The sequence below is a fragment of the Protopterus annectens genome, chromosome 1.part1 (genome assembly GCF_019279795.1).
Source record: "Protopterus annectens isolate FY-2018-M chromosome 1.part1, PAN1.0, whole genome shotgun sequence".
Lineage (NCBI taxonomy): Eukaryota > Metazoa > Chordata > Ceratodontiformes > Protopteridae > Protopterus > Protopterus annectens.
The window spans coordinates 1,247,580,359-1,247,608,038 of NC_056726.1; the positions used below are offsets into that span (position 1 = coordinate 1,247,580,359).

Consider the following 27,680-nt stretch of genomic DNA (forward strand, 5'->3'; position numbering starts at 1 on the left):
TCTGTCATCTGTCATGTTACACTGACCTCCAATGAACTGCATTTCTTTCTACCATTCCCCCCTGTGATGTCACCTATCTCCTACTCTATTCCTTCCCCTTATGTATCTCTTACACTACTCAGACTGTGCTCATTTGCTATGTGACTGTGAGATTCAGTATCCTAACCCTCATTTACATGAGATTGCCTACTAATGCTTAGTTACATGTCTTAGACTCAGCTTCCCCCCTTAGCAACCACTACACGGTGGCCATGTTGTTTTTGGTCTGCTGGTCCCTGCATTGTCATTCCATGTATTGCATGAAACCCACATTTGTGGGTTTATAACCTTCTTTTTTATGGTTTTATACAGCTCAGCCCATTTGCGCGGGGCTGCGCTGGGTTTAAGCCGAAAAAAAAATTTATATTTTTAATATTTTTGCATCGGGTTATCTTACCAATGGCCACATATTTGGCCATTGGCATGCTGCCTGAGTCATATGCACCCTTTTTTTGGAGCTGACATGGCTCCATTGTGGAATTTGCAGAAACGTACTCAGTTGTCAACTGAGTACATTTCTGCAGCTAAAATGTCTCTTACACGGACTGGTTTCTGCTTCGTGGATCGCTAATATACCTCATTTGCATACCTTTCGGCTGCAAGTGAGGTATTTAGCATGTCCACGCCCAGTCTGTGTAAGAGACGTTTTAGCTGGTCTCTTACATGGAGTTTAGGGCTGTTCCTGGATCGCGAGGCTTGCATGGAGTGTTGCACGTCTCTTACACTCCGTGCAAGCCTTCGTAAATCCTGCCCTTGGTTTGTCACAATTTCATAGTCAATGTAATGTAATTGATCAACGTAATGTATGTCTTGTACATCTGCAAGCATTCTATTTTCCATGAATGTGGAATGCTTTCAAATGCTTTTCTGTAATCTATTCATGTCATGCTTGGACCCCTCTCCCTTTTACAACCCTACATAATGGTTTTGTTAATGATAGGTAATACTTTGTTCCATATGACTTTCTTTTGATTGCATTTTTTCAGATGGCTATAATCTCTGCATCAATTTCAGTATATAGTCAGAAGGCAAGTTATTCATCTTTAGTTCTTAGGGTTGCTTCTAGATTCATTCATAAGGAGGAACATCATTTTCCTGTTGTTAACCAGACAGGTGTCTGCTTGGGATGTGCATATAAATAATTTTTATTAAAGGACAGAGCTTTTTGTAAAGATGTTAATACTTTCCACCAGAAATTAGATACTGCATCTGGACCTGTGATTTTCCATTTAGGAACTTTCCTTAATATGCCTCATTTTATCTGGCAATTACTTCATCCTATTGCATATGCTGTGTATTACACTGTCTTACACTTTCTTTTAATTCTTCTATCCATCCAGCATCTTTGTTATCTTCAACTTTGTATCAGTTTCTCTAGCTATTACTTCATGTCATTTCATATACTTTATATTAGTGTTTCTGTCTTTTAATTATTCTAGCTGTTCAGCATATCTGTCATGTTCAACAAAATCTTTATACATTTTTTGTCAAATGTAACTGCTTCTTTTTTTGTGGTACTTAATTGTTTTTACTTTGTTTCCCAATACTCTATAAAACCTTCTAGGGTCATCAACCAATTGCATATTCTGTATTTCTCCTTCATATTTATCTGTATACCTTCTAAGCTTTTTTCTGCTTGTGGTAATATTTTAGATTATTTCTGGAAATAGTTTATGGTAAATCCTAGTCTGTTTTATTATTCTTTGTTGTTTCTATTACATCTTCCCATGAAATATTGATGATCTGTTCCCTTTTCCTTATTTTTCTAAGAGTGGTACTTTTGTCTTAGTTGCTGTACCATATTGTTGATTCACTGTTGACATTCTACTTGTGATCTTTTCCTTTGCTCCTCTATATTTTTGTGGTAACACAGTATCTGTTATTAGTTTAGTTAAACAGCAATATATCTGTGATGTCATGCGGATTACTCTTAATAGGCTTGATGTCTTCTGTGAGAAGTTCATAGGTTCATAGGTTCATAGGTAGGTACTAAGCTATTGGCCCTGGGGCATATACAAGCCCAGCCAAAAAGGTACCCTGGCTTTTGCCACCCAAGAAAATTATTTTCCTGTGCCACTGTTGAGCAGAGCCACAGAGGTGATCCCCGGGGTGAATTTCCTATTTCCCATCCAATCATCAAGATTTTTCTTGAAGAGTGCTACTGAGGAGCTTTGATTGATATAGATAGGTAGTTTATTCCAGAGTATGGGAAGTCTCTGGGACAGGAATCTATCCCTCCGGCATGTTCTGTTTATTGTGGTGACAACGCTTAGGTCCCTAGAGCATGTAGCTCGGAGGGATTGGGATTTCTTTAAGTGGAGCATGTCCAACAGCTCTGGGTTTGACATAGCTTTGTATATTAGGCAGAGATCACCTCTGAGTAGGCGATATGCGACGGAGTAAAGCTGGAGTTTATTGAAACAGTCTGCGTAGGGTATCTGTTTGAGGCTGGTAATCCTCTTTGTGAGGTATTTCTGTGGCCATTCCAGTTGTTGTAGATGTCTTGTGAGGTACATACCAAAAGGGGTGTTGCACTCTATAATGGGTCTAATGAGTGATGAATAGAGGGGAATAATGACCTCTTTTTTTCTGGATGAGAAACCTTTTGTGATGAGGTGTGCCACATAGAAGGATTTCCTGACTACTGTGGCGATGTGATTATCAAAGGAGAGACTACTGTCCATCTGTGTCCCAAGGTCTCTTATCACACTTTCAGTGTTAAGTAGACTACCGCCTATGTGGCAGTTCATAGGTACAGAGTTTTTACCAAAGGGGATGACAGTACACTTTTTGGCATTGAGCTTGAGACCATGGCTTTGACACCAGGGATCTGTCTCAGTGAGGCCCTTTTGTAGGATGTCCACATTATTAGGAGTTTCGATTATGGCTCCTAGTTTGCAGTCATTTGCGAATTTAGTTAGCCAAAGACCTTCTGTGTTAACCTGTACTTCAGAGAAGGAGATACCAAACAGGAGAGGACCCAGGACTGAACCCTGTGGTACTCCACTTGTCACTTATCTGAGTCTGATTTGGAGTCTGCTACTTTCACAGTGTGGGTTCTGTCAATAAGCCAGTTGGCAACCCATCTTGTGACATAGGGATTTATACCTAGTTTAGTGATTTTATCTGTAATTCCAGAGTGGGGGATGGTGTTGAATGCCTTGGCGAGATCTAGATAGGCTGTGTGAACCACCTTACCCTCATCTATCACTTTGGTGACTACTTCAAAGAAGTCTATCAGGTTTAGGAGACATGATCTGCCTTTTATAAACCCAAACTGTGTGGGGTCCAGAGTTTGGAGATCTCCAATGTCTTTGTTTATGAGTTCCATGATGATATGTTCCATGGCCTTGCAGACCAGGCTCGTCAGGCTAATGGGGTGGTAGTTTCCAGGGTCTGTTGTGCCCCCCCCCCCTTTCTGGAGTGGGATAACCATCGCAGTGCGCCATTCAATGGGCACAAAGCCTGAGGTGGGGCTATGATTGAACATGGTACTTAGGTGGGGTGCCAGTTCATTCTGTAGTTCATGTAGAAGGCAGCCTGGGATATTGTCAGGTCCCATGGATGCTGTGTTCTTGGCTTTGGAGAGTGAGGTTTTTACCTGTGCAGCCGTGATTACAGGAACTTTGCATTCTTCCGGTATAAAGATTCATCCTTTAGGGGGTGAAAGGGGAGTAAAGTTAGCACTGAACCTATCTGCCAGGATGTTGGCAATATCAGTTGGTTCTGTATATTTAGTGTCATTGTGCTGTAATTCAGTGCAGATCTGAGTGTTGCCATTGAGATTCTTGCTATAGCTATAGAATGCTTTGTGGTTGTCATTAGAATCAGTGGCAATTTTGTTTTCATAACTAGCTTTGGAGGATTTTATGAGGGATCTCAGCTTCTTACTGAGGCTGACCAGGGAGTTCCTCCAATCGTGGGATTTTACTCTTTTTTGCAACAGTTTATTTCTTCTGTTGTAGAGTTTGTTTATGGAAGAAGACCACCAGATTGGCTTCCTTTTTTGGAGGATAGCTTCTTGGTTCTGTTAGGGATAGCACGATCCATGCACTCATGCTTATAAAGTACATTTGTGTAGGATTCAGCATTCATACCTCTATTGTCCATCTGCATGGGTGTCGTGAAGTTTGCCACTTCTGTCTTAAGAAGCGTGAAGTTGGCTTTGGAGAAATTTTTTACGGTTGTTTTCCTAATGTGGGGTGGGAGTGGAATGTGGATGTCTAGGGTGATTAGTTTGTGGTCAGATCTGACCAACGAGGAGCTGACCTCTGGTGTGGAACACGGGTCACCCATGTTGGTGATGACCAGGTCTAGGATATTGCTGCCCCTGGTGGGGGTGTGGATAAGTTGATCCAAGGCGTTGAAATTGATGATTTCCAGAAAACGTTGAGCAAAAGAGTTGGTATACGAGTAGTTTTCCCAGTTAATGGTAGGGTAGTTGAAATCACCCATTATTAGAGTGTTAGGTTGTACCTTAATATTTTCCAGTGTATCAAGAAAAGAGGAATGGGAATCCTGGGGCATGGTGGGGGGTCTGTAGCAAGCTACAATCTGGATTGTGGTTTTGCCCAGATTTAGTTGAACTTGAATCATTATTTTTTGGGTTGGGAGGGTGGCCTAATGGTTAAGGTGTTTTCCTTACAAACACAAGGTACAGGGTTTGAATCTAACAGGGGATAATTGGCTAGGCTTAAAATGGCTCACAAGGGCAGATAGCCTAGTATGAATCTATGAATCTATGAATCATTGGATAATATCGGATGCATTATGCTGAGCAACTAGCTTGGAGGTGTGGATATCCTTAATGAATATGGACACACCTCCACCTTTAGTGTTTCGGTCTGGGTTTGGTGGCCAAAAGGTGAGGTATGAATTATAGCCTGGTAATGCAGGGGTGCTCTCTGAAGCTTTGAACCAGGTCTCTGTCACTGCACAGATGTCAATGTTCTCCATTTTAAGGAGTGCCTCAAGTGAGTGCATTTTGAAGTTTAGACTTCTAGCATTGAGTAGCATTACCCTCAGATTTTGCTGGCTTGTACCTGTTACGGTGGTGAATTTGTCATTTGAACTTTGCCTAAAAAAGGCACTATAGGGGTGGCAAGAGCCTTTGCCAGTATCCGGAATCCCAAGGGTGACAGGTGCAGGCCATCTCTGGCAAAGTAGTGTGGTCTGTCGATCATGTCATCCCAGGCAGACAGATACTGGATTCCCTTAGAATAACACCAGAAGCTTAGATTTTTAGTTTATTTACAATAGTGCATGATAGATTCTGATCTGTTCTAATACTGCACATTGCTTTTACCACAGCTATCTTTGTAAGTATTTTTGTTGACCTATTCCCTCTTCTGTACTCTTTTAACAGTGACACTTCTTGTCTTAGTTGCTTTATAGTTTTCTGCGTTCGATACTTCCATGATGGTATTCGATTTCTCCCCTTTCTTTCCCTCACCACCCTGTGTTCTTGTGGTAGAACTTTATCGTTTATTAATGTAGCTGCACAGTAATATATTCTGTTTACTTCTGTTATATCGCATGGATTTCTATGGACAGTCCTAATTATTGTGTTCATTTGTTTTATCAAACGTCTGACTTTTTGGGTTTTATTGACCTTCTGCAGTCTATTTCTTTCATTCATCTTAATATATCTACATATCTCTATTAAGTCAGGCAACTCTTCTCTTAGCTCGTTTTTTTCTAAACTGAGGCACATTTTTTGTTTTTCATTTCATGCGGGCATTCTATAGAAAGTTCATAGGTTCATAGGTTCATACTAGGCTATCTGCCCGAGGGCATTTACAAGCCTAGCCCATCGTTTTGTGGCTTACGCCACCCCTTTAGTATGGGGAACTATGCCCATTATTTTGCTGTGCCTCTGTCGAGCAGTGACACTGAGGTAATCCCTGGGGTATATCTGCGATCTCCCATCCATTGGTCAAGATTTCTCTTGAACAAGGCCAGCGAGGTGCTCTGCCTCACATATACCGGGATTTTGTTCCACAGCATTAAAGGAATACTACAGAGCTGTATTACATAGGTTCATAGATTAGTACTAGGCTAACTGCTCTTGCGAGCCATTTTAAGTCTAGCAAATTATCCCCTGTGAGACTCAAACCCTGTACCTTGTGTTTGTAAGGCAAACACATTAACCATTAGGCCACCCTCCCAACACATCTTCCTGTGGCACATTCTCTTCAGTTTCATCCTGTGCCATCCATTGCTCTGTCCTATGAGACCTCACTGGCCTATCACTTCTCAACATTAACTGTGTCAGTTTCCACAGTTTCCTATTCCTTCCCTTGCCATTCAGTTTCAAGTGAATGTTTATACTCATTTCCTGTGGAAGGCTCCAAAATATTTTCATATGGTACCTGACCAATTGCTTCACTTTCTACTGGTTTGCCCTTAATTTGGAGTTCCATTGCTCTATCCTTTTGTGGTGCTTTCTGAATTAGATTTTCTACACTGAATCCTTCACTTTGGAGGTACTCCGTAACCTCAGTTTCTATTTCTTTAACTTCTCCATTACTGATCTCCTTTTATACTTTTCCTCTTTGGATTTAAATACATTTAACCCCAGTAAGAGAAAAATAAGATGCTTTCATGATCAGTTAGACTAAATGACAATCATGTTCATTAACTGATAATCATGAACCTTACTGCACCTATTGGATGTATTGATGAATACAAAGTAGAATTCAACTTGAAACCACAAAAAGTACTGCAAGAAAGAAAGCAGTATATTGCCAAAGCATCTTATATTTATTTGTTGCTAAGTGCTTCCATCCAATAACTAAAGTAGACTTCATCAGAACTATTTTACAAACATGTACTCCACTATATAAATACTTACAAAACATAGCATGACATAATACTTTTCAAACAGTAAAGCAAAACACATCAAACATTTATAATAATCTAGAAAATCTAGGATATCAGAATACAAAATCAAACATACTCAGATAATAATATAATATAAATATGTAATGTATAATGAATATATCACATACAATATAATATGTAATATATAATATATATAGTTCATGTAGCACACACAGTTTGGTTTTGTGAAGGGTAGATGATGCCCAACTTGGTCGACTTCTTTGAGTCAGTCACCAGAGCTGTGGATGAAGGCAAGGTGGTTCATACAGCCTACCTTGATCTGGCCAAGGCTTTTGATACCATTCCCCACTCAGGAATTATAGAAAAACTCACTAAGCTAGGCATCGACCCCTATATCACTAGGTGGGTTGCAAACTGGCTTACAGACAGAACCCACAGTGTGAAAGTAGCTGACTCCAAGTCAGACTACTGATCAGTCAGGAGGGATCGGTCTTGGGTCCCCTCCTGTTTGGTATCTACTTCTTAGAAGTTCAGTCCAACACGAAGAGACTCTGGCTGACAAGGTTCACAGATGATTGCAAGTTGGGAGCCATTATTAACTCCTCAAGTGATGTTGACATCCTACAGAAAGGCCTCACTGAGACCAACGACTTATATCAGAACCATAGTCTTAAGCTCAATGCCAAAAAATGTGTTGTCATCCCCTTTGGGAAAAACCCAGTTCCCATGAACTACCACATCAATGGTAGTCCACTGAACACAGAAGGTGTTATAAGAGAGCTGGGAACACAGGTTAACAGCAATCTCTCCTTTGACCACCACACTGCCACTGTGATCAGAAAGTCCTTCTATGTGCCACAGCTCATTACAAAGGGTTTTGCATCCAGGAAGAAAGAGGTCATTGTCTCCCTCTACTCTTCCTTCATTAGGCCAATCATCGAGTACAATGCCCTATTTGGCATGTACCTCACTAGACACCTGCAGCAACTGAAGAGGCTGCAAAAGTACCTCACAAAGAGTATTCTAGGCCTTAAATACTTGCCCTATATGGACAGACTCAAAAAACCTAACTATTCTCTGTCTCATATCGCCTACTTAGAGGCGATCTCTGCTTGACGTATAAAGCCATGTCTGACCCAGCTCTGTTAGAAATGCCACATCTAAAGAAATCCCAATCCCTCCACACCACACACTCCAGAGACCTCAGCCTCATTACCACAATCAACAGAACGTGCTGGATGGACAGGTTCATAACCCAGAGAGTGTCCATGCTATGGAACAGACTTCCATACATGTCAAGCAGAGCACCTCACTGGCCCTCTTCAAGAGAAATCTTGATGAGTGGATGGGAAACAGAAAATTCACCCTGGGGATCACTCCAATGGCTCTACTCAACAGAGGCACTGGGAACTAAGGTTGGGTGGCATGATGCCAGGGTAATAATATGGGCTAGGCTTGTAAAGGCTCCAGGGCCATTAGCCTAGTACACACCTATGAACCTATAATATATAACATATAATACAAGTAGGTAATCGTAAATTATACTCAAAGCCTACATGATATCATACAGACTGCTAAGAGGTGAACTGGGTCTGGCATACAAGGCATCCTCTGACTCATTACTGATGGATTTACTGCACATCCACGAGTCAGATAATATTAGAAATACAAAGCATAAACCCCACTAAACCAAAATATTAGGATAGAACTGCAGTCAACTTTAAGAGTACTAGATCTTTATTATCTCCACTTTTCATCCATAAAAGACTTCTTCAGAAAAAACACACATAGTGCACACTATTTAAATAAACCATGTTCCAATCAAAAGTCACATTCAAATGATCATTAAGACAATTAAAATTTCTTAAAGCAAAATCATGCAAAACATAGTTTTCTCCTGATATTTTAGTGTGGTTTGTGCTTTGATTTTCAAGTTGGACTTTTTATATCACACGTCAGATTCATCATCCTTTTAATTGTTATAGTATTAGAAATACTCATTAGGGATGTAAACCTTTTCTACAGCATCAATAAAATGGATTGGAGGGACAGGTATATCTCATAGAGGATATTGACTCGCCATTCACATACAGCAAAGTTCAGCCTTGTTCATATTCAAGTGCAACTTAGATCTATGGATGGGAAACAGAAAAAAATTACCCCAGGATTGTCCCTGTACTACAGATGGACAGAGACAGCTCCTAAATACTTTATCCCATGCACCAGTCCCCACAAATTATGTATAGTATGATCTCAGTTATTCTTATTAGAGGTAATATATAATTACTGACCATGGGATGGAGAAGGTTAGTCTATAACCAAATGGGATAGGTTATTTCAAGCACAAAAAGTGAAACCGGGTAGACTTAAAATGGCTGACAAGGAGCCTAGTACTTACTTATGAACATATTAACCTGTGAACCAATGAGTGTACCATGGCACCACCATCTTTTGTCAAATATACAAATATACAAAGATGAACATGAATTCTAATTAATACTCAAAGCTTTGCAGCCTGTAGCTTTAAAATATTCTTAATAAAAACACTTTCATTAAGTCATAGATGAATATAAGCTTTTAATTTCAGTTGCTATATAAGCTCCTATACTCTATTTTCAATTATTATGTCCCCCTTTAGGATTCAAAGGAACTTCTTCTAACACTGTAAAATTAAATTTCTTGACTCTAGAACATTTTAATGAATGTTTATAAAGTGTGTTGTTTTCCTTTTGTTTTGCATTATTATACAAGTGTCTATAAGCAACTTTTCTCAAGCACCTCTCTGTTTTTCTAACCTGGTATGCATCAAAAGTCTCACAAGTAGTCAAATATACAATACCAAAAAACATCATAACTAAAATGTTATTGTACTTTTATAACTATAATCAGATTATTAATAATTATGTCACCCTCTGATATTTAATTACATTGTGTGTATATACCACATTTAGAAGTCCCAACCCTCTTATCTGAAAAATTCACAGGATTTCCCTGTTTTTCCAACATTTCCTTAAGATTCAAAATTCTTTTATGAGCAAAACTAGGTTTGTCTTCTAATATTCAGTGGAATTTCACTTGGGGTACCAGGCTTAATTATGAGATATTAATGGGTGACATTGTAATGGGCAATAAGTAATGTGTAGCTTTACAATCTAGAAATTATTGTAGTCAAAGACTGAGATTGCAGTTCATGTGCATTTCTCCTTTTCCTAAAATACAGCAGTCTTAGAGAAGCAGGACTGCAAAAAGGCTTTTTTTCAGTAATTTAGCCATTTTTTTAATGTCAATTTTTGTAACAAATGTTACTGTTTTTAGATCACATTTATGACTGTTGGTCACATAAGTGTCACAGTTCAGTCATGCAGCCTTTAACTAGTGTTGTCTTATTGTTTTGTATTTGCAATGACCTTTCTTCTAACCTTGTTTTGTTCCTTTTCAGGACCTACGTGGGTCAGTTGTGAAAATATGTCAGTTCTTGGAGAAGAACCTTGATGATGATGCTGTTGACGCTGTTGTAAGAAATGCTAGTTTCAGCTGCATGAAAGATAACAAGATGGCCAACTTCACTCTTGTTCCAGAAACAATGATGGATCACAAAAGGAGCCCTTTTATGAGAAAAGGTAATGGAAACAAAGAAAAATATGCTTTAGATAATGAAAATAGATCAAAATATGTTTTAATATTTATGCCAGACAGTAACATTAAACTGGCATGGTAAGTCACTTTGGAGGAGTCTCGATTTAAACAAATGTTTCAACAATAAAGAAAAAAATGCTGTTCCACTTATATGTGTGATGATGTGAGGTATTGCCAGCTATGCCAGAAGTAGAGTGGAAAAGGAAGCAAGCAAGTAGATGTGTTTGTGGCTATCCCTGCAGATTTCCTGATAGGGAATGGTTCTGATAATGCAGTACCTTGTGTGCCTGTAGTTACACACAATCAGGCTTGGAGACATGCATGTGAGGATGGTAGCTTGGGGGAAACTCAGACAGACCCCACACCTGAAACCAGGGCTGGTAGGTGGCAATTTCAGGGAGTGAGCTACCCTGTAGCAGTGAGCCTGAAGGTGAGACAAAGCTGCTGATAGGTACTGATGTTCCCTTGGACAGACTGATTGCAAGGGCAGAGGTGAGTAGTAGTACTCAGGCTGACAGTGAGGCACTGCTGTTAAAGGATAACAGACTTCCTGTGGAAGGGGAGATGGGAAGGGTCACAAAGGTAAAGTTGAGACAGGCTCAGCTTTTGGCCCCTACATTACGAGGCTTGAGGGAAGCAGTTAGGAAGGCACCTGATTCTCAAGTAAAAGGGGAGTCTGTATACTGGAACAAAGGGTTACTGTGTAGAAAGTGAACCACTGAGGGAGGGCTAGAGGGTGAGGTAATACAGCAGTTGGTACTACCTAGAGCCTACTGTCTGGCACTTCTAGCTATAGCCCATGACATTCCTTTTGCAGGTCATATGTGCATAAAGCATACTAAGAGGTGTATTATGTAGAACTGTTAATTGACCTGGGATTGCAAGGGATGCAACAGGGTGCTGCAGGACATGAGAGCAGTGCCAAAAAGTAGGCAAGGCAGGGGATAAGGTCAAAGCTCCTTTGATGCCTTTGCCTGTGATTGAAGAGCCATTTCAGAGGGTTGCTATGCATATTATGGGGCATCCCAAGTTCCACAAGGAAAAAGTATATCCTGGTGATAGTAGATTATGCTACTAGATACCCTGAGATGGTGGCTCTGTTCTCCAGCTAGGCAGAGGAGGTGGCAAATGCTTTGTTAGAGATTTTCAGCAGGGTAGGTTTCCATTGAGAAATACTGACTGACAGAGGTACCAATTTCATGTCAGACCTGCTGGCTTATCTGTGGGAGCACTGTGGGGTGAAGCATAAAGACCACCCTCTAACACCCCTAGACTAATGGTCTTGTGGAGAGGTTAAACTCTACACTAAAGACCATGCTACTGGCATTTGCAGACCAGTTTAAGAGAGAGTCTGACAAATATTTGCCCCATCTGCTGTTTGCATACAGAAAGGTACCCCAGGAAGCCACATGTTTTTCACCCTTTGGGTTACTGTATGGGCATAGGGCGAGGAAGCCTTTAGATTTGATTCTTGATGATTGGGAGGGTGAGTGTGAATCCCACAAGGAGTCTGTTGTGGCATATGTCCTAAACCTCAAGACAAGGCTTAGGGAGCTCATGGGCTTCGCCCAAGAGAACCTGGCAGGAGCCCAACAGCAGAAAAAGGTCTGGTATGACAGAAATGCTCAAGCCTGAAAGATGCTGTGGGACAGCAGGTTATGGTTCTCATTCCTGTCAGACACAATAAGCTGCAGGCAGCTTGGGAGGGACCCTTGAAAGTGGTAAGGAAGGTCAGTGATGTTACCTACATGAGAGGCAGGGGCACAAACTATACCATGTTAACATGATGAAACCTTACCATGATAGGGAGGCCCTTGTGCTGAGTATTTGCTGTAGGTGGCAGGAGGAGTCTGATGCAGATCTATGGCTACATTGAGCTAGACAGCAAAATGTGAAGTTATTAAGGTGGAACCTAGGGCTGACAGTGCAGCACCACAGTGGGGTCAGCAATGCCAATGCAGATGAGTTCTCAAGACAGGGTATGGGTTAATGTATTCTCAGACAGGCTTATTTCTCTCAAGCCACATTTCTCCAGGGGCACTGGAAAAGCTCACTTCAGTCTTCAAAGGGGAGAGAGCTGTGATGATGTGAGGTATTGCCAGCTATACCAGGAGAAGTAGTGCAGTGTACGTGTAAGATATGCCAGCATATCTAGCTGGAGTTTTGAAAAGAATTATATGTAATTTGTATATCAAACTGATCTGTACAAGTGCTTGTTTTAAAAATATATTTGAAAAGCTGCTTGTGTTAAAAATGTAACAACAGTGGATCCTGCTGGACAGAAAAGAAATGCAATTGTATGTCAGACTGTATTGTAACTGTTGAAATGAATATATTGTAACAGAGGATACTGGAAGAGAAGAGGTTAATCTCAATCCAGCTAACTTTGAAAAATAGTCTGAACGGGGGTGGAGCCTGAATGGCTAACTGAAAGCAACAGTATTTTAGAGCTCCATATAACTAGTTAAATGTTGTGTCTTTCGGCTTTTCCCAGTTAGGAGTCACCACAGTGGAACTCCAGTCCGCTAATGATTGGCAGCTGATTTTTACGTGCCGAGTTGCCAGCCCTGACGCACAACCTTCAATGAAGGTACACCCATTTATGCATGTCTCCACGCAGAAGACACTCTACCCAGGAGCGGCCTTAGGTCAACTGGTGCCCTAGGCAAAAAGGCTCCACAGCACCCTCCACCACACCACCCAGTGCCCCCATCCTGGTCTACCTACACCAAAGAAATACTGGAAAAGCGCCTCTACTAGAGTGGCGCCCTAGGTGGCCACCTAGTTGGCCTATGCCTAAGGCCGGCTATGACTCTACCTGAGAATTGAACTGGACAGCGTCCAAATAAGGCAGGAAAAAGTATTCTTTTTTTTTCTTCAAGGTATAAAATCTTATAGACAAAGGACTAATTTACATAATTAGAAACTTTGGTGAAGTTTTACAAATAATTTCCTGTCAAAAAGCTTGGAGATATATTCACTTGTTAAAATGAGCAACTCAGAATTCTCACTAGGATGCTGCCTTAAAGAAGGAACTACAACAGATGGCATCTACACTGCAGGAGTTGTCTTTGAAGATGGATGATTTTAAAAAGAACCTAGAAAATATTAAAACAGGCTGACACTCTCAAGAAAATGCTACAACACCAGACAAAGTTAACAGGAATAGAGGTTTCTCTAAATAACTTAGAAAGCAGACTTAAGGAAGAGGAAACACAGAAAGAACTGCTTCTTAAACAAAACACTTGGTTGGTTAATAAAATAGATGACTTGAAAATAGGGAGAGGAGAAATAACATCAGGATTTTTGGATTACCTGAAAACACAGAAGGTGAGGATATTATTTCCTTTTTATCAAGCTGGAGCCCTTACTTTTTAAATTTAAAAGAAGGACTTTCCTTTGGCATTGAAAGGGTACAGAGAGCTCTTGGGAAACCTGTCACTAACTCAAACTCTCCTCCTAGGTCAATAATTATCAAATTTCTTTCATACTTGGACAAGGAACTGATTTTAAGATCTGCTTGGAGGAAGGCACCTTTAAAATATAAACAGAGCCTGATAAGATTTGATAATGACTATTCATCTAGAATAATGGAAAAAAGGAAAAAAGTGTGGCCAATGATAACGTTTCTGAAACAAAATAACATCAAGGCACAACTTGCATATGCAGCTAAGATAAGAATACTGTATTCCAATGAGATGAGGACTTTTATTGACTTAGAGCAAGCCTCTTCATTTATTAAAACTAATAATTTGATTACTTTACCAGAATATATGGATTGGATGTCACCTTCTCTCAAGAGAACAAAAGAAACAAATGTTTGGACAGATGTCAAAAAGAAGAAGCAAAAGACTGATACTGTTACAGCCAAATCTCTCAAAGCATCTACTATGATATGAATTGTTTTAACATTACTTTAAAGGACCAATTTTACTGCTTGGAATTTTAAGACAAAGGTAACTAACTACTGGAATCGTTATCTATATTTTTTGAAAATAGATGACACATGAGAGTTTTCACATTACCTCAGGTATGTAAAACAGGGTACTTTTCTTTCACAGAAGGAGGGTTATATACCACATAAAATATTTATGCTGTAAATCAACATACATAGTATATGTGTATTTTCTCTTAATTTTTCTCTTTTCTTTCTTTCTTCTCTCTTTTCTCGTTATTTATTTTAACTGCATCTTGTCTCCTTTTCTAAATTCTCTCCTATTTACTATACTAATATAGTCTGTATATATTTAATAACTCACTATCTATACATAGATAAATAATAGTCTAAAATAATCTAGTTTTAAGGTAGACTAATTGGAATAGTGAACTTAATTAATTATTACAATATTTATTAGATTAATGATAGTTACTGTTATGCTTATTGGAATTGGGGACATGTTTGATTAACTCTGAAATGTTCCATTCATGTACATATGACCTTTGAATTATTTCCTTTTAGTATTAACAAATACATAAAAAAGGAGGGAAAAATGTACTGTTGGTTAAGAGAAGTGAAGCTTCCTTCACATTCTATTTGCGTTGCCATAGCAACAGTAAACAACTGCTGCAGTTTTTAAGGACACCGAACCTGAAAAGTACATTTAGCCTCACAGACAACAAATGATAAGAAAAAGTAATGTTGTTTAGTTATTAAAATGAAAAAACAACCTAAGCAAGGTAAAATAAATATATAATAGGACTATTTGTAAATATTTTTATGATTTATCCTCATAGGATTACATATTCCTGGAAACACAACTGAAATGTTCCCAAACTACATGTGTACTTAAATGTAGCTGTTCAATTAAAAAGTATTACTCAGTTTAACATGCTGATTTCACAAGCTGTCTACACCGTAAAAGTTAAATTTTATATGTTTGAAATTGTCAGTCTCTAGAGCATATGGAACTATACATATTACTTTTTGCAACATGTTATCTTTGCAGTTACCTCACACTCTGTACAAACTCCCTTGGTAACTGATAGTTATTCATTTAAAATATCACTTTAAATATTAAATGTGCCCTTGAAATGCTATTCACATTTTGACAAAATATAATCTGAACTGTAAAATGAATGAATTGAATGGAGTGAAGTAATGCATAGATTTCAAAAACAGTTCTTGACACTACAGTAAAAATAAAAATATATATTCACAAGAAAGTATTGAAATGTTTTAGTATTCCAGTTAAAATAGCTTACTGTCAACATTCTGCGATATCAGAAAGTTTGAAGAGCTAGGAAATTATTATTCTTTGTCTTTATAATGATTATTAAACAGATGTTAGACTCTGCTTAGTTTAATGAATTGTGACATATGTTTATGAGGAAAAGTGGACTCAATTACTCACATTGGACTACACATTCCTGGAAACACAACTGAAATGTCCTGAAATTACTTGTGAATTTAAATGAAACTGCCTGATTAATAAGCATAATTTAACTTTAACAACCTGAAGCCCTACATTATATATGTCACTTGCACACGAAAAAATACATATTATTTTTGCAACATGCTATATTTGCACTAACCATACATTCTAAACTAACTCAATTTGCAACTGACAAGTTATTTATTTGAAATATCAGTGTAAATATTAATTGTGCCCTTGAAATATTGCTGCCGTTTTGACAAAACAAAACCTGAATTGAAAAAGGAATGATTTGAAGAAGTGAAGTATTGTACAGATTTCAAAGACAGCTATTGACTCTACAATATAAGTAGAAATGTATAAATGAAAGGAAAAATTTAAATGCCTTATACTTTTAGTTAAAATAGCTTATTGTTAACTTTTTGCTTTATCAGAAAATTTAAAGAGCTAGGAAATTATTCCTAATTTGTTTTTGTAATGTTTACTAAAGTGATGTTAGTCACTGACTTGTTTAATGGATTGTGAGTCATGTACAAGATGGACTACTGAATGTTATTTCTGTTTACCTATGTTTGCTGAATTTCTTTTATTAGTACTGATTTAAAACAAGGGAAAGAAAGGGAAGGGAAATATCTGTTTTTGGTCAAGGGAGGAGAGGCTTAAGAGTATTCTAACTGCCCCGAGAACTCTCTAAGATGCTCTAAATACTATTTGATTAATACTTACCTAAGGTAAGTCTTGATTACCATATAGGTACTCTCACATTCATTCTAGACCTGATGTGATTACCCATTCTGGAAGCAGGAGGTGCCCTATGCAGGATGCGAATTGTCAGGGTGATCATAGTTCATTCTTAGACTCTGCTTTGTAAATCTATAAATATGCAAAAACACTGCACACTAGAATGTAGGGAGCCTCTACTCAGAGTCAGGATAACACTGATAAGCCATGTCTTTTCATAAGTGTAAGTTGAAGTTGGTGAGCTGAAGAGTGGGAAAGTAAAGGAAGACAGTATACCTACAGTAAATTCATATTTCATTGGTAATCACTCATTGTCTCCTGTAGAGTCCTTTTAGTCAAATTATTTTAGTAATAATCTCTTTGTTGTTGGCTTATTTAGTGTATGCTCTTCTGTTGCATTTAATTTATCCAAAATGACATATCTGACATGTTTGGGATCTCTTAAGGGTAACTAAATATTGGATATTAAGTCAACATAATAATTGTTTACACTACTAACATTCCATCCCGATATATAAAATACTATAAAACAATAATATAATAGTATAGAATTTCATATCTCTTTTAAGAAAATTCTCCATATAATAATTTAACATATGGAGCTCAGTTGATATTGTTGGTTAAAGGTATGAGTGATAATCCAATAGATCTATCTTTATCTATTGGATTAGGAATAACTTTCATTCCATGTTTAATGGGAAATTCATATTTACTTGTATTTGATACTTTAGAATTAATGTTTTATAGAAGTACTTTTTAAAGCCTGACCAAAATTTTACCCTACTTAAATTTAAAGAATAAATAACATTAAATTACACTCCCAAGTTTACACACATAAAAATAACTTTCAGTGTTATCAGAGAATATGGTATAACTACTATAATCAAAATAAAAAAGAAGAAAACGTTTTTTCCAACAATAACTTGAAATGGGTGTAACATTCGTATCATTAAATGCTAATGACTTAAATAATGCAAATAAAAGATCAAACTTACTAAAATATTTAAATCTAAATAAGGCACAAGTAGTATTTCTCCAGGAAATGCATTTTAAGACCAATTATAGCTTTATTTGGAAACCTAAGGACCCTACAGTCTTAGCTCAATCCTCCTATAGAACAAAAGCAAAAAGAGTATCAATTCTCTGGAAGAAAAACATAATCACTTCAAAAGTTATTTATAAATATGAAGACAAAGAAGGTCTACTAGTGTTTGTTATAATTAAATTTAATAACAGAATATGGACCTTAGCTAATCTATATTGGTTCCCAAGAATTGGAGCAGGAACGGTTTAAAAACACCTAGATTTTATTTCCAACAATTATAAAGGAAATCTTACACTGGGAGGAGGCTTTAATTGTACCTTAGAAGCTTCTGAAACCACCAAGAAGTCTTTTTGCATAGCAACTATTTCAAAATCCTTAAAAAGATGGATTGATTCATTTCATTTAATAGACACTTTTAAAGTAAAAGATGATAAATCCTTATTATTTTCCCATAAAGACCATAGATTTGGAACACAAACCAGAATAGACAAATTATTCGTAGTTCAAGATTTACAAACAAAAATCCTCAATTTCTCAATGGTTCCATGCCTCTTCTCAGATCATGACTCTCTGATAATGAAGCTCCAAATAGATTTTAAACCTTTAATCCTCTCAACTAGAATTCCATCATATCTCACGAAAATTAAAGAATTCAGAACCTGGATGTTGTCAGAACTACAATTATTTCTTGAAATTAATAATACAACAGAAATTGGTAGAGTCATGGTTTGGGACTCATTAAAAGTGTATTTATTTGGTAAGACCCTTAGCTGGTACAAAAACAAATTTAGAGAGTGGGAATCTGAATCATTAGACTTGCAAACCAGACTCTTGACAGAAAAATCTAAAAAAAAAATCAGAATTGTCCAGAAGTCAAAAAAGAAATAGAGGAATTAAATAAAAAATATAATGGAATTTTAACAAACAAAACTTGTCTAGCCTTGGAAAAATTAAAAATAAACTCATTAGCCACCTCCCCAGATATCTACATAACTTATCTACAAGAATTAAAATACAGTCTAAAGCAAATAACATTAGTAGTATATATCATGAAAAGAAAGGGAAAAAAGTATCAGATATAGGAGACATCCTTGAAGCATTTTGGTTCCATTATATGGAACACTTCAAAAAAGAAGATTTAGATACCAACCAAATAAACTTAGATACAAACCTTATCAATGTAAAAAAAATTCCCGAAAACTTAAAACTAGACCTACAAAATTATCTTGCAAAGAAATTGTTGATAAGATAAAAGAAAGTAAATCTAACAAAGCTCCAGGGATAGATGGTATAATTACAGAAATTTACAAACTCTTCCCTTCAACAGTAATCTCCTTTTTTCATAAAACTTTGCTAGAAGTCCAGTCAGAAGCAAAAATACCACCCTCATAGGAATATTCTCTCATAACACCAGTTCTAAAAGATAATAAACCATCAGACATTTGCACCTCATACAGACCTATATCATTACTGAATAATGATTACAAAATATAAATGTCAATCCTAGCTAACAGAATGAAAATCCCACTTTCAAAGACAATTAATAATGATCAAACTGGATTTTTATATAACAGGCACACACATGATAATATTAAAAGGATACTTACTCTTATAGATTATGTGAATAAAGAAGATAGAGAAACACTTGTAATCGGATTAGACATAGAAAAAGCCTTTAAGCCTTTGATTCCCTCAACTGGGAATATCTATTTAAAACTTTAGCATTATTTGAATTTCCTCCTCCCTTCATCTTATTACTAAAAACATATATATTAATAACTTAGCCTACATTAAATTAGATCCTTTCACCTCAGAATCTATCCATATAACGAAAGGTACTAAACAATGATGCCCTAATTCTCCTATTTTATTTGCTTTGGCTATTGAAATACTTGCAGAAATAATATGCAATAATCCAAGAATAAAATGAATAGAAGTCTATGACCAGTACATATCTAAAATAATGCCTTTTGCTGATGATATTTTATTAACCCTATCAAACTCCAGAGAGTCATTAGGAGAGCTAGAAAAAGTAAAGGAGACATTTTATAAGATTTCAGGTCTACACTTTAATAGATCAAAATCAAAATTTCTATTTTTAAATAAGAAAAAAGAACTACAAGTTACAGATAAATCCATCATAGGAAAGCAATAACTTAAGCTAAATTATTTAGGAATAGTGTTATGCAAAAATATAAAAGAAACAATATTAATAAATTATAAAAACATTATTGAAACAATAAAAATATATATACATAGAAAAGTGGAAAAATTATATTAACTTTTGAAGACAAATTGCAATTAATAAAAATGGTCTTATTGCCAAAAATACTATATGTAGCATTAGCAATACAGTTAATTCCTGAAAGATGCATTCTTAAAGAAATAAACTCATGTATAATAAAATTTTTATGGTATCCCACAAAGAATAGAGTAACTCTAACTCATCATATTAGACCCCGGAAACAAGGAGGATTGAACTTCCCAGAAATAGAAACATATATAAAAGCATCTGTGCTTAAAACTACAATAGACTGGATAAACCCAAATTATTTTGCCAACTGGAAAGAATTAACAATGGCTATATTAACAAATGAATTTAATCTGTTAAAAACTTTTAGTAGTAGACAAATCAAACAAACCCTGGTACATACTATGCATAAATATACAATATAATATAACAAAATCTTCTAAAACAATACTGATTAATCATTACATCAATTCCTTTAGGAAACTTATCAATGAAAACATAGATCTAAAACTTTGGTTTGACCTTTTAACCTCATTTACCATCACTAAGAACTTTCTTCAAAAATATATAGGATAACAATAACCTCCTGGGAACAAAATGGATTCTTATGCTGGTTTCAATGTGTAAATAAATTAAATGTTTTAGATATACATATGATAAAAACTGCTTACAATATTCCAACACAGGACTGGTTAACCTTACAAAGCAATCTAATGTACACTCAAGATTTATGCAGATTAATTAATACTTCCTCATTTAAAGATATTCTAAATCTAATAAGTTTTCTGTATGAATTTATATATAATAGTTGTGAAAAGAAAAATTCCATTTCAAATCTATATAAAGAGTTAATAACATATAAAACAATTCCCAAACCATCATACTGGCAGTTCTTAACAAAAGTTCAGTCGTTGCAGTTAACAGAAGAAATTAAAACTAACATCTTACTATCAGTTAATTACACCTCTAACACACAATGCTGGAAAATATTTAGCTGGAAATACTTACAAAGAGCATTTTTAACACCAGATAGAATTAAAAAGATCAGTACTACTACAAATGTTTTTTTGCTGGAGGTGTGAAAAGTCAAATAAAGCAGACTGGATTCATATTTTTTATGAATGTAATAAAATTAAATCATATTGGAATGGAATCAATCATTTTTTACAAACTTTATTTAATGAATCCTTTACCTTAACTAAAGTATTGATTATACTAAAGGTAAATGAAGGTCCCTACCTGAATAAGACAAATATGTATTTGTTATGGACAATACTTGCTATATCTAGGAAATGCATAACCAGAAGGTGGAATTCAAATACACCCCGACCTTGGAAGAATTCTACACTTTACTAAAGACAACTGCATCGATGGAAATAAAAATCAAAGAACTACAAATCTATCCCAGGCCATTGGTATATAATCCCTGGAAGAAAGTTATATCTTTGTTAGACACTCTGCAATAATCAATATTGTATTTCTGATAACTGATCTGTTAATTCTACATTTAATAACATACAGTGTATATAATTGAATGTCGGGCTATTGTAAATATTGTATTTAGTTGTTTAAAATATTTAAAAATATTATGTAAATGTTATTTTAATTGAAAATAAAAAAATATTTGAGGAAAAATAGTCTGAAATTAAATTACCTGATTTAGGCCATAACGATTGTATCTTACAGTTCTGACTGCAGCCAGAGACAAAATATCTGTGAAAATCCGGATTAGAAATCCTACTGTATTGTCCTTAGGGGTGAACTAATTGCTATCCTGGAAGGGTGGAAGTTTTGAAATGGTGTTATAGCTTCCAGATGCTATAACACATCTTAGCAATGCTCTACGTGTGTATTACATATTACTCATCTACAATTATAAGCAGGGGGGCAAACCCCCCCCCCTGCACCCGCAACACCCCCTGCTACTTAAATATATCAACTCTGAGATCGCACTTCACAGAAGAAAATGGCAAACATACCATTACATGCTTCATGACTGCCTGTTTTAGGGGGGTTTAGACTGATATGGTTTATCTTTTCTTTGTTTCTGTATGTATTTCTGCTGCAATGCAGTCAGTGTTGGTGTCCTGTATGTTTTCAGTATTATGAGATTCAGTATTATGAGTTTTCAGTATTTTGAGCTTTCAGGATTTTGAGTTCAGGATTTTGAGATTCAGGATTTTGAGCTTTCAGGATTTTGAAGTGAACATATATATATATATATATGTATATGTATATATATATATATATATATATATATATATATATATATATATATATATATATATTAATATACACACACACACACACACACACACACACACAAAGCAAACCAAAGGGCAAAACCTGCAAGAAAGACTCAACAAAGCTAGTGTATTCACTGTGTAATAGCATCCTGTACTGAAGGCTCATGGGATATATATATATATATATATATATATATATATATATATATTATACACACACACACACACACACACACACATATATATATATATATATATATATATATATATATATATATATAGAGAGAGAGAGAGATAGATATATATATATATATATATATACAAATAACTCCTTAAGGATATACCAGTGTTTCAGCTACCATGGCTTCCGAATGAACATGCCTTTTTTTTACTTTTTCTTTTTAAGCCTTTAGTGGTACATTCGTGTCAGTAAAGCCAAACTCCACTAACTGTAGACATGCCATGTTTTGCCCATTTTCTGAGCTCATCAGTACTGTATACATAGATTGCTGACCATAGTTAGGCTGTGTGACCTTTTCCCCTTTGGTTCACATGCTATTTGGAAAATTTTGCAGTCACCCTAATGTTATGACATCAGGCTTGTTTTTAAGCTTTGTATGCCTAAAGTACACATGAGCCAAAAGGAGGCATGATTAAGATCCTAACTAGAAAAAACACTGATGTCCACCTTTGAAATAGTATTCACGATTGGCTCTTACCCTACAGGGAAGTAATGGATTAACTGATTGCAGCCAGCTAATGATCAACAGATGGGGGTGGGGGTGGGGGGGCAAAAAGAATATAAAAAAGCTACCTATTGTAAAACAATCATCCTGGATTTACTGTCCTTAAAAATATATATTTTCATGCTGGGATAAAAAGGGAAGCATAGGCTTAGTGTTATTAAATAAATGTTAACTCAAAAAGATGGACCAAATTACAAAAATAAGAGTATTTGAGATTAAATAGTCTTTAAGACTTATCTCAACATACATTAAAGAGTCGATTATCTGAACAACTTTGGACCTAGGGTAGTTAGGATAATCAAATTGTTTGGATAATCAAAAATAAGTGAATTGGATAAAAGACATGTAAAAATCTTGTTTTTTCTGTATGCTGCAATACACTTTTCAAACATTCAGCAATTCCAATGGACAGTAAAGAATATTTTTCACACACGAGCTGGCTACAAGCTCGAAAAACATGCTCAAGCAAATACATATAATGTTTATATATTCAGACTTATGATTTCTCCTACTCAAACACTTTAGAAGGCTGGTTCTGATAATTGAAGTTTCTGATAATTGACATTTGGATAATCGACTCTCTACTGTACTATTTTTAATTTTAATGGAAAAATGTCCCCTCAGCCTGTCATAAGAGATACGATAATAGCCTATCGTTTAATACAGCATGGAAGAGCCCATGAAAGATCAATAAAAAAGATGTTTTCTTTATGCCCATTTAACAGACTTTAAATATGAGGTTGAAATAATTTATTAAAAATACTGAACCCTAAATTAGCAAATAGATGAAAGATTTATTTTAAAGTTATGGCATTTTGAAACATTCTTTATAGCATCTAATGTATCAAATGCATTTATAAAAACACTGGGCCGACTCCAAAAAACTTGCTCTCAGTTTAAGTGACCACTTACACTGACAGCAGGTGTTTTGGAATCTTGTCCCCTGTGCAAGCCTGTAGTAGTTTAAGGTTGATCTTACACCAAAATAAGTCACTTACACTGAGGGCAATTCTTTCCAAATCTGGGCAGACTTACACTGAGAGGAATTATTTTGGAATTTGGCCCCTAAAGTGCAAGCATTTAACTAGCTTGATAAAGCTGGTCTGTGTAGGGGATGCACTGGTCACATTCCTTGTGTCCAGCATGGACTCTCTTCTCCCTGACTGTGCCAGTTCATCACTGCAATCATCATCAGAGTTTGCAGAGCCTCCAACATTATGCAGTATCAGTTCCACAGTGCTGGTGCTGGATAAACAATCACCTGTTAACATACCAAAGGACAAAATCTTGTGTAAGTATCACCAAGCACAAGAAGTGTACATGAAACTAAGGTGAATAGAAATTAACATCAACAAAAAATTTCTGTGTGGAAGCACCACTGCCTTTGACAGAGGCCATGAGTTCCTCCATCTTCATGCCAAGTGTTTCTTTCAATGTCCCCCACCATTTGACCTACCTTCCTATCACAGGAGTTCAGCTCTTTGTTCTGTGACTCATGTCTTGTCAATGGCCCTGTGGCACACCATGTCATAAATATGGCTGCTGCCAGCAACTGCATTAATGTATGCCACGATATCATGTCAGAGATGCCCTCAGTAAGCCTGGATGGCAGCAGCATACAAGCCAAAGAAACATCATCCATGGAGACACTGAGTCTGGAGTAGCACTTGTTGTTAACTCAGAAAGTCCATCTGGGAGTAGAACCCCTTTTCAGCAGATACTTAGAGCAATATAACACAAGACACAGTGTAAATTAACACAGATAAATTAAATATTAGTGTCATCTTTGTCAGTTAAGTATTAGAAAGTGATAGACGGTAGCATATCATACTGGTTCACATTATAGAAAAGCATATCCAATAAATGTATACATTCATAGTGACACAATCAGATTGGATACATTCACTCTGGTGCAAATACAATATCATGTTGAAATGGAATATACAATATAGAAGCATTTGTGGGGGAACAGCTCTAAACATGGATCTGCATTGAATACACGTGGCACATTATTCAGGTAGCCTTAGGGTAATGTTCCCTTTAGGGGGTAATAATAGTAGATAATAAGTTATATGCACAACAGTGTTAGTTGTGGACATTAGTATCAAGAGCTGCTCATCTAAGAGTAGAGAATATAGCAGTATTTCCAAGAGAGTTAGACTATATACCATTTATTTTTAACTGAGTCTTCACTGTTTTGGGAAAGTGATGATAAGGGAGACAGTTGTCTGTGTTAAGAGTTAGCTTATCGAGAAGGAAGAACTTAGCTAGCTTCAGATGGTCTTTTAGTTGATTTTTGAAAGTGTACAGGTTGCTACTGAGTATTAGCAGTGGATGTAGTGAGTTCCACATTTTGAGGATGTGAATGGAATAAAGAGATTCCTCTGCTGAATTATTGGCTCATAAGACCTTGTTAGTTGAGTGCAGGCTTTTGGTGGGCTAAGTATGTTTGGATGATGCTATTTAAGCTAGGCACCTGTTATGTTTATGAACAAGATTGAGGGCTACAACTAGTTCTGAGTAGCTGAGGTAATGAGGTAGTTCTAACTAGTTTTTTGTGGGCATTGTAGTGATGGGCACTATACGGGTGGTTGCAGGCAAATCTGGAGATTTTTTTTTGTAGCATTTTTGCAGCTTGGAGGTTTCGTTGGTGTCATGCTTACGAGTACAGGAGAGACATAAAGAAGTGTTAGTAGAAGACAGATAGATGCTGTAGTTTGTCTCCGATGTTCAGTCAAGTACTGTTTTATTCAGTATAGTGTTTTTGATTCTTTTCTCGTTTTCCACATTAGACAATGTTGGCTCACATGTCACCTTCTCATCAGAGCCTGCAGTGTGTTTCTGCTTTCCTTCTTTTTAGGCAATAGTCTGTAGGTACGGAAAACAATGAAATTTACATCCCCAATGGTGAGTACCCCTGCCAACTCCCTACAGCACCACTCTTCCCTTTCCCATATAGCATGCCGTCTGTGTACCTGACAGTTATGTATGTCTGTCTACCATCTTTATGCAATGTCAGAAACATAATTTACTGAACAGATGTCCCCAGAAAGAAATAGCTATAATATTGTAACAGACCAAGGTGACATGGCTGTTTTAGCTCTGTGTCAAAAAGAGTTTTACAAATGACTTATATGTGTAATGTGTATACAGCAGGCAAATGTTTTCAGTAAAAGTGATATCACAAGGTCAGCCAGAAGGTGTTGAACTGTACCTATGGATGTCTATTTTGTTTAACCATACTTCATCCTAAGAATTACCTTAACCTTGTATTTCCCCTCAATATACCTTCACAAAAGTATTGATAGACTTGTTTCAAATGATGCCAGCATGTACAAAAACAGATAAAATCAGCCATAATTAACAGTGTCCTTGTAAAACGTGGTCCTTACCTTGTACAAGCAGAGATTTACTTTCCTTAATAATTTCTTGCAGGTCCAGATGTTGCAGGTTTAGGTATTGGTGCTTCTAAGGGTTCTTCTGTTGTGTGATGAGGCTCTGTACTGCTTGCCATGCTTATATTGTAAAGATTCACCTGGCTAGGCATGATGATAATTATAACTCAACTCATTGTTTCTGAATCTCTCAATTTGTGTCATAAGAAAACCTGCTAAACATTGCACTCAGTTGTACTTAATAGCATTTACACACCTGGATCCCTGCAGGCAGCACTGTAGATGCACAGTCAGTGCCACACCTCTGGGGGGATTTGTAGTTCCACATATAACCTCATGGAAAGGATGTCACTGTAGGCCTGCTGTCAGCATATAGCTGGCTACAGGATTGCCATGTTTCACATGTTAAAATCTCATTGAGAACCATTGTAATACAGTACCTATATTATTTTAGTCTACCTTCCATGATGCCTGACTATGCATGGCAGATGGGACATATTAGAACCGCTTTGGGCACCAATTCTCCATCTCCTTCATCAGGATTACAGCTAGAGATCCTGCAGAAGAGCTATCAAGGGCCTCATTATAATACTGATGACTGGAATAGTTTAGCCTAAGATGTAACCCATGCCACTGGTATCCTATGCATGGGGAACAGTAATGTTACCATTATAGTGACATGAAGTGTCACAATCCAGACCTCCTAGATCATGATCCATAGCCCCTGAAGACAAGAATAAGCAGCTGCTGAGAAGGAGAATGGACACCTCTCTCAAAAAAAATATTTACCCCACCTTTCCCATCTCCATCCTTTTCATTCCTTAGTTTTTCACCTTATTTTTATATTCTGCTTGCTTCCCTTTTTCATCTCTTTCCTATACTCCCATTTCTACCCTTTAATCTAGTCAAAAAATAGAACACACCTCACTCATGCCCATGTAAATCTTCCAAATCAGTTTGCTTTTCTGCTCCTACCATGCACAGCAGATTCTGAAGAGTATCACTAATGCCAATGCACAACTGATATGTACTGCTACTGCTCATTGTATAGCAACAGACTATGCTACTATAATTCACACCTCCAGCTATTATAAACAACCACTGCCTTACACAATTATACACACTAATTATATTTGGCCTTTTCCAGCACCAGATGCACAATGAACTGGGTGTCACTGTGTGACATTTGGCACAGACGGAATCAGGTGTGACCACAAAATTTTAAGCACTTCTCCTTGCAAACTATTACAGTGCCACAATCCAGGTTTGTTGTCCCATCATCAGTGGCTACCACACCACCATCAGCAATGTCAGCAGTGGTGTCCCCAGCTGCTACACTCACCTTAACCAGAGACTGATTTTGCCA

At 36.7% G+C, this 27,680-nt stretch overlaps 1 protein-coding gene across 1 annotated transcript in view; it reads left to right on the plus strand.

Moving 5' to 3' along the window:
* Positions 1-27,680, plus strand: part of LOC122816015 (sulfotransferase family cytosolic 1B member 1-like) — a 167,078-nt gene that overhangs the window by 58,044 nt on the left and 81,354 nt on the right. Inside the window, exon 2 of the mRNA XM_044088874.1 lies at positions 10,322-10,502. Within this exon, the coding sequence (XP_043944809.1) occupies positions 10,322-10,502 (181 nt within the window). The remainder of the gene's footprint in view (positions 1-10,321; positions 10,503-27,680) is intronic.